Below are 14,217 nucleotides of genomic sequence, written 5' to 3' on the forward strand. Positions count from 1 at the left end.
AACAAATCCAATGAGGCTAATGTTTCGCGTGTCATTTGGAGTGGTGAACTCTCACAACTGGTTGATTTTTTTCACAGAATTGTCGATATGGGATTTACTGTGATTTTCTGAAATGGTTTCCTTTTTCCCCTTTTTGCCACTGAGCCAGAACGGAACTGGCTCATGAGCATAGTTCCCCACCTCTGACACTGAACGCTTTTTTCCGGAAAACATCATTGATGGACCCCCCCGCCCCCACCCCCACCAAATATTTTTTATCCCTGCTCATCTGCTTTCCTTGAGGGTGAAAGTGAGTGACCGCTAGATCTAAGCTCTGTGTTGGTGGCCCAGTTAAACCTCAATTCATTTGGCAGAACATCTTCGTTAAAGTGCTTTTCTGATGGTGAAATAGCGCACACCCTCTGATTGACTTGTCTGTTCTGAAAGGCACATTCACTGATTGGGTGAGCCTCATCTGTGCCGTTCTGCATCTTGATTGGCCGGAAATCGATTGAGGTCCGCCACCTTTTAAGGACATTCCAACCCCTTAAATGTTCCTTCTAGGAGCTAGAAGTAGAAGTTGGTAACTCAAAATCTTTTTGAAAACATCTGCGTATCCTTTGCAGAAAGCCTGATGTATAAATGAACGACCTGTGGATCCACCTCTCCCCATCTGCCATGTCTGAGAGCAAGAAAAAAAAAAAGGGATTAGTGGTTTGGAATGAGCTAAACATTCGCACAGCCATGGAGATGACCTCGTAAAGGAACAGGACAAGCAGCAGTAGGCAGGACCAGGTCTGATGAGGGCATGGCAGGTTCACAGCTGTGTGTTTATTGTGCCCGCCCTCTCTGCGTCTGTGTAGAATATCCCACTCCTACGATAATGAGCCTTCATCTCAAGCACAGGCCCTCCTGGCAAATGCTTTTAAAATGCACTTTGACTCTTTGAGGCTTTCTAAACGTTCAGACATTTTAAGTGTGTTTTGTGTGTCCTGGTGAAGTGGCACCTGATCAGCTGCCGTTGAGACTGTGTTTATTAGAGTCTCTGTATCGGTGTAAAACCCTGGTACTGTTTTGCATGCTGTAGCCACAGATACTTTATTTTCATAATTGGTCAGCAGCACATTTCCATGTTGGTGAGTGTGTCTGTCTGTGCTGAGGTATTATATCCTAATATACTGTTACAGCAGGCCAGTTTCTTTATGCCCCCACTACCGCACACACACGTACTGTATATACACACCACACACGTTCTATACGCACACCGCACACACACGTACTGTATATACACACCACACACACGTTCTATACGCACACCGCACACACGTACTGTATATACACACCACACACACGTTCTATACGCACACCGCACACACACGTACTGTATATACACACCACACACACGTTCTATACGCACACCGCACACACGTACTGTATATACACACCACACACACGTTCTATACGCACACCGCACACACACGTACTGTATATACACACCACACACACGTTCTATACACACACCGCACACACACGTACTGTATATACACACACTGTATACACACCACACACACGTTCTATACGCACACCGCACACACACGTACTGTATATACACACACTGTATACACACCACACACACGTACTGTATACACACACTGTATACACACCACACACGTTCTATACACACACCGCACACACACGTACTGTATATACACACACTGTATACACACCACACACATACTGTATACCCAAAAACCACTCTCGCATATGCTGTATACACACACACACCACCTACATATGTACTGTATACACAGGTATCTACTGCATACACACCACACATGCATATGTACTGTATTCTACACACACACACGCACACACACACACAAACCCACCACATGCACATATACTGTATGCACTCACACACACACACACACACACACACACACACACACACACACACACACACACACACAGTCAGGGCCTTGGCAAGGGGGCAGGAGGAATATGTTTGTGTGTCTGTGTCTATGCATGTCTGTGTGTGTGTGTGTGGGGTGGGTGTCCCGTTTCTGCCTGTTATTTTGGTGCCGGTCCCAGGCCCCTCCCTCTCAGACAGGGTAGGGTAGGGTAGGGGGGGGAGGGAGGCAGCAGGGATTTTCAAGTCAGCACCCAAAAATAGGGGGTGGGGGTGGGGGGCTCCATTGGACAGGCCCTCCGTGGGTGGTGTGTCTCCCCTCCCCTTCCCTCCCCTCCCCTCCCAGACCGAGCGGACGCGCGGTGGAGCCGGACATCGCAGTGGGACTTCTCAGCGACCGGGACGCAGACATGAAGCTCAGCGTGGCGCTCTTCTTCGCTGGGTTCTTCGCCGCCCTCGGCGCCGTCTTCTTCCTCCTCTCCTTCGGGACGGACTACTGGCTGCTGGCCTCCGAGACCTGCCACCCCGACGCCGGCGGGGGCACCGGGCCCGGTGGAGTTCCCCTGGAGGTGGGAGGAGGAGGAGGGAGGGAGGAGGGAGGAGGGGGGAGGCTGTGGGTTTGATTCCCTGCTGTGGCAAAGCCCCGGCGGTGTTCTTGAATCGGTCGGTACATTCGCAGATGTGTAAAACGCTGACGTGTAAATCCTGTCGGCCTTAACCCGCTCTGTTTCTCTGCTGAATGCCTATAAGTGACTGCGATGGTGAGTGTTGTTGTTTTAGGATTGTTCTTGGACTAGAGGTAGCTCTGGATTCCATCAAAATGCTTCTCGGTAGAAGTGGTTTTGAAATGACCGTAAGACTTCGTTGGTCATATTAAATTACTAATCTCTTTGACTGGACTAGTTCAGCAGAACGTTTTTGTTTTGCATTGGAGCTCTCGGTAAGATTTAATTTTGATGGTCACTGAATTCACAAACAAGAAAAAAGAAAGGTGCGTTTAATTTTAAGTGAATTGGATCCAAGTTATGCGTCTACCCACCAGTGTCTCTCTGAGGTTTGTCTTTGATAATTTACGGTCTCCGGTGATTTAAGACACTGGATTAAGTTCTGGAGAAACATATCTGTGTAAACAATCTGAATTGCCGCGAGGTTGAATACCACACACTACTGAAAGCCTTCCTTTTAATAGTGGCCAATAGTGGAAGCGGGGTTTGGTTGTAAAGCGTTGGGAGTTGGGGGTGCCGGGGTTGGATGTGGGAGGTCATGTGATTGGAGTGTAGAAAGCATGCGTTTCGCTCCTGGGCGACCATGACGAGGACTGATGCAGCTGCTGTGGCAAGCTGACTCACACCCAGTGAATGCTGATCGCCTGACACAAAATGTCCGTCTCCAGAGCGCAGTGGCAGAATTCACCTTCGCACTATATCTAATACTGTCGCTGCATTATTCACAGTTAGTGTGTGCTCCGTGACGTTTGGGACAGACTTCTTTTTCTCCTTGATTGGGCTCTGTACTCCATATTTGTAGATTTGTAAAAAGAAAACAATGTTTAAAGGTCAAATGGTCCACATTCTCAGATTTTATTTTCTCAGATATTTTTTTTAATACATTTTGGTTTCACTGTGTAGAATTTAAAAAATGTATATATAGCCCCCCCCCCTCCCCCCTTCATTTCAGGGCAACATAAGGTTTGGGACAAATGGTTTCTCGGCTCTTTCTGATTAGTCCGGTGTGTCCATTCTCTTCCTTAGTGCAGGTATAATGGAGCTTTCAGTATCTTGTCTTGATTCTATGCTTTTGATATGCTTTGGATTTGGAGTCAACATAAGGGCCTGAGTGAAAATCTTTCTCCAAGCCATATAGTGGCTTCCTTGAAGACCTAGGCCAAACGTTACCAGAATCAACTGTTTGGAATATTATTGTGAAGAAAGACCTAAACGAAACATTTCCAGAGTCTGGTACGCCAAGGAAGACCTCTTCGGCTGATGAACAAAGAACTCGCACTATAATGAAGAAAAAACCCCAAATGCCACTAGTTGGTGGCAAAACCAGGATGGCCAGGTTATAGTTTGCTGAGCATTACCTAAATAAGCCTGCAGAGTTCTGGAAAAGGTGTTTTTGGCAGAGGAGACGAAGGGCTCATTCTAAAAATTCTTTTTTCATTTACCTTGCTCCTGACACGGAAATCCCATCTTGTAGGACATTCCTATATGTTCCTTCTAGGAGCTTGAAGTAGCACTTATGAACTCCCAATCTTGCCTTTGAGCAAGGAAATCCCATATTTCTGAAAATATTTTTTCTGAAAGTCTGACGTATAAATGATTCATCCGCCTCGCCCCAACTGCCACTTCAGTAACTGACGTGGCTTTGAACTCGTGTTTGAAGGAGAAAGGACATTCGATACGTTTTCTATCCGTTTTCTTTATTTCCCCGTCTCCCCTGTCTTTTTCGAGCCTCTCCCGATGTGTGGAGCGAGGAGTAGAAAAAGAGAAAGAATGTGTCAGTGATGGCAGTGTAGAGGTAGGAACTGCCCATGATCCCACCATCCCCCTCCTCTGTCAAACACAGCGGTGGAGGTGTTGTGGGTGTAGTGGTCTGGGCATCTGTGGTTGCCACAGGTACTGGCTCGCTTGTCTTCATTGAAAATATAACTGATGCTTCTGTACCCTTCAGAATGAATTATATGCCTCCAAATTCATTGGACAAAGTAACAAAAGAGTGTTTTTCGAAGGAGGTAAAAATGGGTACATACTGGCCATGTCATTCACCCAGTCTGAACCCAATTGAATGTGATGAAGAGGGAACTGAAGGCAACTGGCCCCTGGAATGAGCCAGAGCTTAGAGCCGCAGTACAGGGCTGGCACAGTGTCGCCAAACCACAGACATAAAAATATTCAAACAAACGCATAACTGGGAGCCCTAGAGAAGAGATGTATAGAGAGGTAGATAGATCGAGAGAGATGGAGAGGTAGATAGATAGATAGAGAGAAAGATAGAAATAGAGAGAGAGATTGAGAGAGAGATCACTGAGGCCCAGGCAGCTCTTAATGCCTGCCTGCCACCCAGCCAACAACCACCTGCGAGAGAGATAGAGACCGAGAGACCGAGAGAGCGAGACCAGACTGGCCCCCATTCAGGCTGGGCTGTGACAATATATATAAAAACTGTTGTAATTTCTACGCGGTGAGACAAATTGTGGAGTACAGAGCCAAAAAATGACTGTCCCAAACATTGAGGAGGATTTATTCAACTTATTAAAGATTAATTCCACACTGTGGCCTGGATTTGGTTAACATTTGACCTTAAGTATTATAATTCTTTAGCTTCATTTCTGCTGAATGCTGAATTGTGTGTCTGTGAAGACAAACTCTAAGGATAATGAATTAAAATTATAGACTTATCTCATTTCAATTAAAATATAATTACCTTTTTGGAGCCAGGTTTTGTTAAGCAGGGGTTTCAGATGGTGGTATGTTGGGGTTTCTGTTCTTTAAAATGGGGCTATATTTAAGTGAAGTCACAGGTTGGATTTGAACTGGAATAACTAGCTGTCCCTAGATGTCAATCTGCTGTTGTATCAGGCATAAATTTACCCCCCTGGTACATGCGTTCATTAGCTAAAGTATGAATAAGATGATGGGTTGTTTATTATTTGTTATTATTTATGAAGAGAAGTTCTAAATCATATGTATGTTACACATTGATTTTGTACAATCTCTTCAACTGACTTGAGGTACAGTATTTATGTTGCGTTATGGAAACCGGTGTGGTGATTTTTCCTTTGAATGCTGCTCTGACCACTGCTCCACACTGCTGCTCTGACCACTGCTCCACACTGCTGCTCTGACCACTGCTCCACACTGCTGCTCTGACCACTGCTCCACACTGCTGCTCCACACTGCTTCTCTGACCACTGCTCCACACTGTTGCCTCCTTACAGCGGGGGGACTTTGTGGTGACGCAGCATGAGCTCATGGACTCCACCACCTTCTACCACGAGGGCTTCTTCTGGCGCTGCTCCTTCGGAGGGAAGCTGGAGGACGACACCATGTGGAAGTTCTGGTTCAGTAAGTCCAGTGTTGCACATACACACACAGACGCATACAGGAGCGCACACGCATCCTAAATATATATGCACACACACACACACACTCCCTGTCAGTCAGTACCAGAACAGGTTTGCTGCCAGCTCTGGTCCTCCTGAAGACTGTGGGGGCGCTGTGCTCGTGTCTCTCATCCCCCCCCCCGCTCTCTCTTTCTGGAAAGAGCATTATTAATGGGGACCTGACTCCAGAATGTTCCTGACTCCTCCTGGAGATTCCACAAGTGTCCTTCCCACGGGAGGAATTCTCCCTCTCTGGCAGAATGTTCTGCGTCAGGTCGGAAGCCAGATGGCTTTTCCAGGCGTGAGCGTGCTGCATGTCCGCAGTGAACTGCAGGAGGGGGGGGGGGGGGTTCTGTGTGTGTGACAGCTATGTGAATGTCAGGAATTTTGTCAAAGCACTGGGAAGGTACCAGAGATTTTGGGCAAGCGCAGGGAATGTGGCAGGAATTTTGGGAAAGCGCAGGGAATTTTAAACCTCCGTGTGAAACTCCAGTGTTGGGCTGGATGAGAAATCGTTCCCTGTTCCTTAAGGTTAATGTGACCGTTTCAAAGTCAGGTTCCAGCTCCGGTGAACACAGTGCTGTTTAATTGTAATTTAATGTAGTAATTGATTAACAAATTAACGCAACCTGCTTGCATAGGCTGGCCTCTGACACAAGGTAATGAAACAACAGCTACAGATTCATTAATAGCTGATCAGTGGTCAAATAAATGAACAATTACAGTATTTGTAAAAATGCCAGATTGAAAATTGGCTGCTGTGTCATGAAGTGACCAGCAGTTGGTGTAACCAGTAGAACTGTAATCTGCCTTTCTTCATTGGGTGTTGCCCCTGTGTTAGCCTGAACAATGACAGGAAAGCGTTTGGTTGTTTTGAACAACCCCATTACTGCAGAATACATTTGGTTGTCATTACTATCTTTTCCAATGAAACTCAAAATCTCAACCTAACTTGCTTTTTCCCCCCCATTAACTCCTCAGCCAATCAGCCGCCCTCCAAGGTGTGCATGCACGCCTACCTGTTTCCGTTTCCTGTGTCCGAGCAGACGCACAACGCCACCTCCTACGACTCTGCTATAAGTGAGTAAAGCCGCCAGTCTCCCCAACGGGAATCGGGGATGGGCAAGGCGGGCCTTATGCGTTTCTGGATTTCAGACCGAACTTCTGCTCTTGACTAATTCATTAGCCCAATCATTTACATGATCTGTCATTCATAGCCACGTTCCGTGACATAAACGGCAGCTGATGAATGTTCTTCTTTTGTAGCGTTTTTACTGTGGCTAATTAGCTGATTGAACTAGGGTAACCGGTGGCAGCAAAATCCTGCATACACACCGGCCCTCCAGGACTGGAGTTGCCCATCCCTGAATTACGGGAATTCCGTATCATTCCTGACGAGTATTCCGTGTCATTCCGCAGTCTACAGAGGGTTCTGGAGCATCTTCATGCTGGTGGGATTGGTTGCCGTGGTGCTGGGTGGCTTCATCATCATCTGCGCCGCCCCCTTCGCCAGTCACCGCCTCTATAAGGCTGGAGGGAGCCTCTTCATCGCTGCTGGTGAGTCATACCATCATCATCATCATCATCATCATCATCAGATGTGCGTTTACATTTAGCTGAGGCTGTTGTACAATGGGCAGCCTGTAGCCTCACTGCTGAGGTACATGACTGGGACCCGGAGAGTTGCTGGTTCAAGCCCCGGTGTAGCCATGATAAGAGCCCTTGAGCAAGGAGCTTAACCCCACATTGCTCCAGCTGTAAGTTGCTTTGGATAATAGCATAGGCTAAACAACAAATTATTATTAGTAGTAAATTGTATGCTTATGATTATGGTTGTTTATTATTATTATCCAGGAGTGACCTACACATCTTACATGATCCATTTATGCAGCTGGTTATTTGACTGAAAAATTCAAGTGAATGGGTTATTTCAAGTGAATGACTGTACTGCAGGGTTGGAGTGAAATGCACCGGCTGAGGAACGGACAAGCAGCCTTACTGACCTGCATGCTGCCCTACGGCCCTTCAGCATCGTCCTCGTGACAGCACGTCCTGGGGTAGCGCGTGTACGTCCTGGGGTAGCGTGTGTGCGTCCTGGGGTAGCGTGTACGTCCTGGGGTAGCGCGTGTACGTCCTGGGGTAGCCCGTGTACGTCCTGGGGTAGCGCGTGTACGTCCTGGGGTACCGCGTGTACGTCCTGGGGTAGCGCGTGTGCGTCCTGGGGTAGCGCGTGTGCGTCCTGGGGTAGCGTGTACGTCCTGGGGTAGCGTGTACGTCCTGGGGTAGCGTGTACGTCCTGGGGTAGCGTGTGTACGTCCTGGGGTAGCGTGTGTACGTCCTGGGGTAGCGTGTACGTCCTGGGGTAGCGTGTACGTCCTGGGGTAGCGTGTACGTCCTGGGGTAGCGCGTGTACGTCCTGGGGTAGCGCGTGTGCGTCCTGGGGTAGCGCGTGTACGTCCTGGGGTAGCGTGTGTACGTCCTGGGGTAGCGTGTACGTCCTGGGGTAGCGTGTACGTCCTGGGGTAGCCCAGGTACGTCCTGGGGTAGCGCGTGTACGTCCTGGGGTAGCGTGTACGTCCTGGGGTAGCGCGCGTACGTCCTGGGGTACCGCGTGTACGTCCTGGGGTAGCGTGTGTACGTCCTGGGGTAGCGCGTGTACGTCCTGGGGTAGCGCGCGTACGTCCTGGGGTAGCGTGTACGTCCTGGGGTAGCCCAGGTACGTCCTGGGGTAGCGTGTGTACGTCCTGGGGTAGCGAGTGTACGTCCTGGGGTAGCCCAGGTACGTCCTGGGGTAGCGCGTGTACGTCCTGGGGTAGCGCGTGTACGTCCTGGGGTAGCGTGTACGTCCTGGGGTAGCGCGTGTACGTCCTGGGGTAGCGCGCGTACGTCCTGGGGTAGCGCGCGTACGTCCTGGGGTAGCGCGCGTACGTCCTGGGGTAGCGCGTGTACGTCCTGGGGTAGCGTGTGTACGTCCTGGGGTAGCGCGCGTACGTCCTGGGGTACCGCGTGTACGTCCTGGGGTAGCGCGTACGTCCTGGGGTAGGGCGTGTACGTCCTGGGGTAGCGCGTGTACGTCCTGGGGTAGCGCGTGTACGTCCTGGGGTAGCGCGTGTACGTCCTGGGGTAGCCCGTGTACGTCCTGGGGTAGCCCGTGTACGTCCTGGGGTAGCGCGTGTATGTCCTGGGGTAGCGCGTGTACGTCCTGGGGTAGCCCGTGTACGTCCTGGGGTAGGGCGTGTACGTCCTGGGGTAGCGCGTGTGCGTCCTGGGGTAGCGCGTGTGCGTCCTGGGGTAGCCCGTGTACGTCCTGGGGTAGCGCGTGTACGTCCTGGGGTAGCCCGTGTACGTCCTGGGGTAGGGCGTGTACGTCCTGGGGTAGGGCGTGTACGTCCTGGGGTAGCGCGTACGTCCTGGGGTAGGGCGTGTACGTCCTGGGGTAGCGCGTGTGCGTCCTGGGGTAGCGCGTGTGCGTCCTGGGGTAGCCCGTGTACGTCCTGGGGTAGCGCGTGTACGTCCTGGGGTAGCGCGTGTACGTCCTGGGGTAGCGCGTGTATGTCCTGGGGTAGCCCGTGTACGTCCTGGGGTAGGGCGTGTACGTCCTGGGGTAGCGCGTACGTCCTGGGGTAGGGCGTGTACGTCCTGGGGTAGCGCGTGTGCGTCCTGGGGTAGCGCGTGTGCGTCCTGGGGTAGCCCGTGTACGTCCTGGGGTAGCGCGTGTACGTCCTGGGGTAGCGTGTGTACGTCCTGGGGTAGCGCGTGTACGTCCTGGGGTAGCCCGTGTACGTCCTGGGGTAGCGCGTGTATGTCCTGGGGTAGCCCGTGTACGTCCTGGGGTAGGGCGTGTACGTCCTGGGGTAGCGCGTGTGCGTCCTGGCGTAGCGCGTGTACGTCCTGGGGTAGCGCGTGTACGTCCTGGGGTAGCGAGTGTACGTCCTGGGGTAGCGAGTGTACGTCCTGGGGTAGCGCGTGTGCGTCCTGGGGTAGCGCGTGTACGTCCTGGGGTAGCGCGTGTGTGTCCTGGGGTAGCGTGTGTGTGTCCTGGGGTAGCGCGTGTACGTCCTGGGGTAGCGCGTGTACGTCCTGGGGTAGGGCGTGTACGTCCTGGGGTAGCCCGTGTACGTCCTGGGGTAGCGCGTGTACGTCCTGGGGTAGCCCAGGTACGTCCTGGGGTAGCGCGTGTACGTCCTGGGGTAGCGCGTGTACGTCCTGGGGTAGCGCGTGTACGTCCTGGGGTAGGGCGTGTACGTCCTGGGGTAGCGCGTGTACGTCCTGGGGTAGCGCGTGTACGTCCTGGGGTAGGGCGTGTACGTCCTGGGGTAGCGCGTGTACGTCCTGGGGTAGCGCGTGTACGTCCTGGGGTAGCCCGTGTACGTCCTGGGGTAGCGCGTGTACGTCCTGGGGTAGCGTGTACGTCCTGGGGTAGCGCGTGTACGTCCTGGGGTAGCGCGTGTACGTCCTGGGGTAGCGTGTACGTCCTGGGGTAGGGCGTGTACGTCCTGGGGTAGCGCGTGTACGTCCTGGGGTAGGGCGTGTACGTCCTGGGGTAGCGCGTGTACGTCCTGGGGTAGCGTGTGTACGTCCTGGGGTAGCGTGTGTGTGTCCTGGGGTAGTGCGTGTACGTCCTGGGGTAGCGCGTGTACGTCCTGGGGTAGCGTGTGTACGTCCTGGGGTAGCGTGTGTGTGTCCTGGGGTAGTGCGTGTACGTCCTGGGGTAGCGCGTGTACGTCCTGGGGTAGTGCGTGTACATCCGAGCTGACCAGTTGTGGGTGTTTGTTGAAACACGCCTGCGTTCAGGGCGAGTGTTGGGCAGTGTGACAGCACAGATATAACCCTCCTCACAGGCTCGGCCCGATTGGACTTAATCCAGCAGATTCCACTGGCCCTTCCCCTCCTCGCCATCGGGAATCTGTGCCTGATGGTGATCCTCCTCTCCCCTGTGTGTGTGTGTGTGTGTGTGTGTGTGTGTGTGTGTGTGTGTGTGTGTGTGTGTGTGTGTGTGTGTGTGTGTGGAGTGATCACACTGTGTTGTGTATTCAGGATTTAAGGTTAAGGTAATAGTTTCTCTCCCTCCCTCGCTCTCTCTCTCTCTCTCTCTCTCTCTTTCTTTTACTCTCGTTCTCTGACTCTCACAGATCTCTCTCTGTCTCAGGGCTGTTCTTGCTGGCGGTGGTGGTGATGTTTGTGATCTCTCTCTCTCTGTCTCAGGGCTGTTCTTGCTGGCGGTGGTGGTGATGTTTGTGATCGCTCTCTCTCTCTCTCTCTCTGTCTCAGGGCTGTTCTTGCTGGCAGTGGTGGTGATGTTTGTGATCTCTCTCTCTCTGTCTCAGGGCTGTTCTTGCTGGCGGTGGTGGTGATGTTTGTGATCTCTCTCTCTCTGTCTCAGGGCTGTTCTTGCTGGCGGTGGTGGTGATGTTTGTGATCTCTCTCTCTCTGTCTCAGGGCTGTTCTTGCTGGCGGTGGTGGTGATGTTTGTGATCTCTCTCTCTGTCTCAGGGCTGTTCTTGCTGGCGGTGGTGGTGATGTTTGTGATCTCTCTCTCTCTGTCTCAGGGCTGTTCTTGCTGGCGGTGGTAGTGATGTTTGTGATCTCTCTCTCTCTGTCTCAGGGCTGTTCTTGCTGGCGGTGGTGGTGATGTTTGTGATCTCTCTCTCTCTCTCTCTCTCTCTGTCTCAGGGCTGTTCTTGCTGGCAGTGGTGGTGATGTTTGTGATCTCTCTCTCTCTGTCTCAGGGCTGTTCTTGCTGGCGGTGGTGGTGATGTTTGTGATCTCTCTCTCTCTGTCTCTGGGCTGTTCTTGCTGGCGGTGGTGGTGATGTTTGTGATCTCTCTCTCTCTGTCTCAGGGCTGTTCTTGCTGGCGGTGGTGGTGATGTTTGTGATCTCTCTCTCTGTCTCAGGGCTGTTCTTGCTGGCGGTGGTGGTGATGTTTGTGATCTCTCTCTCTCTGTCTCAGGGCTGTTCTTGCTGGCGGTGGTAGTGATGTTTGTGATCTCTCTCTCTCTGTCTCAGGGCTGTTCTTGCTGGCGGTGGTGGTGATGTTTGTGATCTCTCTCTCTCTCTCTCTCTCTCTGTCTCAGGGCTGTTCTTGCTGGCAGTGGTGGTGATGTTTGTGATCTGGGTCCAGGTGCTGGACGTGGTGAATGAGTACGTGACCCACCGCGTCTCCGTCTGCCCAGACTTCCACCTCAACATCCGCTACGGCCTGTCCTTCATGTTCGCGCCCGTGGGCGTGTTCTTCAGCCTGCTGGCAGGCCTGCTCTTCCTCCTGATTGGCCGATCGTTGCAGCTGCAGTTCAGCTAAGCCCCGGGGTGAATGCGATTGGTGGAAGACTGGCTGTGGGCCTTGAAAGTCACTTGCGCAGATGTGGAGGAGCTGGGGCAGGTTTGGGATCATTGGACACCTGTTTAGAGGGCACCTTTTCAAGCTACGACCGCGACAAGGCCGCAGGTGTGTTAGTCCAGGTGTGCTGGGGCCCCGGGCAATGAAACACAGGTTTCCATGCTGTAAACAATATTTTAATATGCATCCTTTCATGTTCATTATCTTTTTGAGAATTACGAGAGTGTAACATTAACCACAGAAACACAGGTTACGCTTCTCAACGTTCAAACACGCGTGTCTGTATTTTAATATTCACAAAACCATGTTTAATGTTGATTTTTGTTCCTCTTCAGCGGGATGCGTTTGTCTCAGTAGTGCTGTTTCTCTTGTCACACTGAAAGAGCCGATTTTGTGCGGGTGCTTGTGAATTTGTGCCTTGGATGAATGACTGCCTGTGTCTGTAATTCACATCGGGACTGTATCTTTGAATTTCTGTCTGAGGAAAGTCACGGCCTTGAACTCTGTTAATGTGTAGGAAAGCACAATCCCAAAGGCATTCATGTTTAATATACTGCATATATTAATGTCCCCGTCACTTTCATTTAAGCATTTAAAGAGTGCGGTTGTGCTAAAGATATACTGCTAAATGGAATGCATTTGCAACATATTCTATGGTCGTTGCGTAACATATTTAATTTTTGACTTGACAGCACACTGAAATATACAAAAACCAATTTGTAAGACTTGCGCATTTTAATTAATTTTTACAAACAACTGACATATAACTAAACTACTGTCAACTGTTTCAGGAAGATTGTGTGCTTTGTAAATACTGGTGTATATTGCCGTTTAATAACATTCTTATTTGGTGTTAGAGTTGTCCATGGAGTGGCCACATTTTGGAACTTTTTAAATGCCTTGAACAGACTACCACACCATTTTATGTGTTTGTAATGCTTTATAGTGGTGTAATATGGCAGTAATAAGCAGTATATTACAGAATAAAAGTAAGGTATGTGCAGAATAAAAACAGAAGTATTATCAGAATAAATATGCCCACAGAAAAACATTTAAACTTTTGTTAATGCTCAGGCACCAACACCTTTTCCTGTGCTATACGTTATCCCGGTATTCTCATACAATTTTAAACATTTTGTAAAATGTAGACTGGGATTTCAGGGTTTCTTGTGTAGTTTACACCACTTCATCACCTTGTACATTACAGTGTGGCTTTTCTTTCCTGATAAAAATTTGATTGGCTGTGCTATGTGCTCTTTGAGTCCTTCCTGTTTAGCTTGCTCTTGCATCAGGACATCACCTTGACCACTTTCACTTGAGCACTTTCACACTGCCATCACCGTGACGACAGCTTATTCCATAGTAGGAGTTCAAATTAGGTTTCCACGCGAATGTGGAGGATGACTTAAAGGCTTTTATTTTATTTATTTCCCCCCCCCCCCCATTTGCATTCTATGATAGGGAAGCTCACAGACAGGCAGCCATCTTGTCTAAAATGGAAGAAAATGCACTTTAAAAGTCGAGATCCAATATCATAAGCTTCCTACAGTGGAACCTGGTTGTTGCAACCTGCTTTTACCTGTATGCACAAGCCAGTAAGCTTCTGATCTACTCTGCTAAGAAAATGTCCCCTGTGCAGGTGTGTAGTCACCTGTGATGAGTCGTACTGTAGCCTCTGAAGAGGGATGAGTGTTAGTCACACCCATGGTGCTACAAATAATAAAGTTCCACTGCTTAAAGATATTTTAAGTCTCAAAAGCTTTAATATTTTTTTTTAAACTGACTTAGCTTCCACGTCTAAACATCCCATGGGTGTGCGCAACAAGTTCCACAGAACAAACTACCGCAGAGCACCTGGAACAAGAGTTAGGACATTCATATCATGG

General features: G+C 50.3%; 1 protein-coding gene across 2 annotated transcripts; it reads left to right on the forward strand.

The window, feature by feature from the left end:
• The first annotated feature begins 2,216 nt into the window (after positions 1-2,216).
• tmem182a (transmembrane protein 182a) lies at positions 2,217-13,578 on the forward strand. Of its 2 annotated transcripts, none has more exons than XM_061226694.1 (5): positions 2,217-2,457; positions 5,829-5,955; positions 6,975-7,073; positions 7,413-7,550; positions 12,069-13,578. In XM_061226694.1, the coding sequence occupies exons 1-5, from the start codon at positions 2,299-2,301 to the stop codon at positions 12,290-12,292; spliced, it is 747 nt and encodes a 248-aa protein (XP_061082678.1). In that variant the 5' UTR covers positions 2,217-2,298; the 3' UTR covers positions 12,293-13,578. The 2 variants fall into 2 exon arrangements, with proteins under 2 accessions (XP_061082678.1, XP_061082679.1); XM_061226695.1 differs by lacking the exon at positions 12,069-13,578 and adding an exon at positions 11,265-11,362.
• Positions 13,579-14,217: the final 639 nt, after the last annotated feature.

Source organism: Conger conger, chromosome 17 (genome assembly GCF_963514075.1).
Source record: "Conger conger chromosome 17, fConCon1.1, whole genome shotgun sequence".
NCBI classification, from domain to species: domain Eukaryota; kingdom Metazoa; phylum Chordata; class Actinopteri; order Anguilliformes; family Congridae; genus Conger; species Conger conger.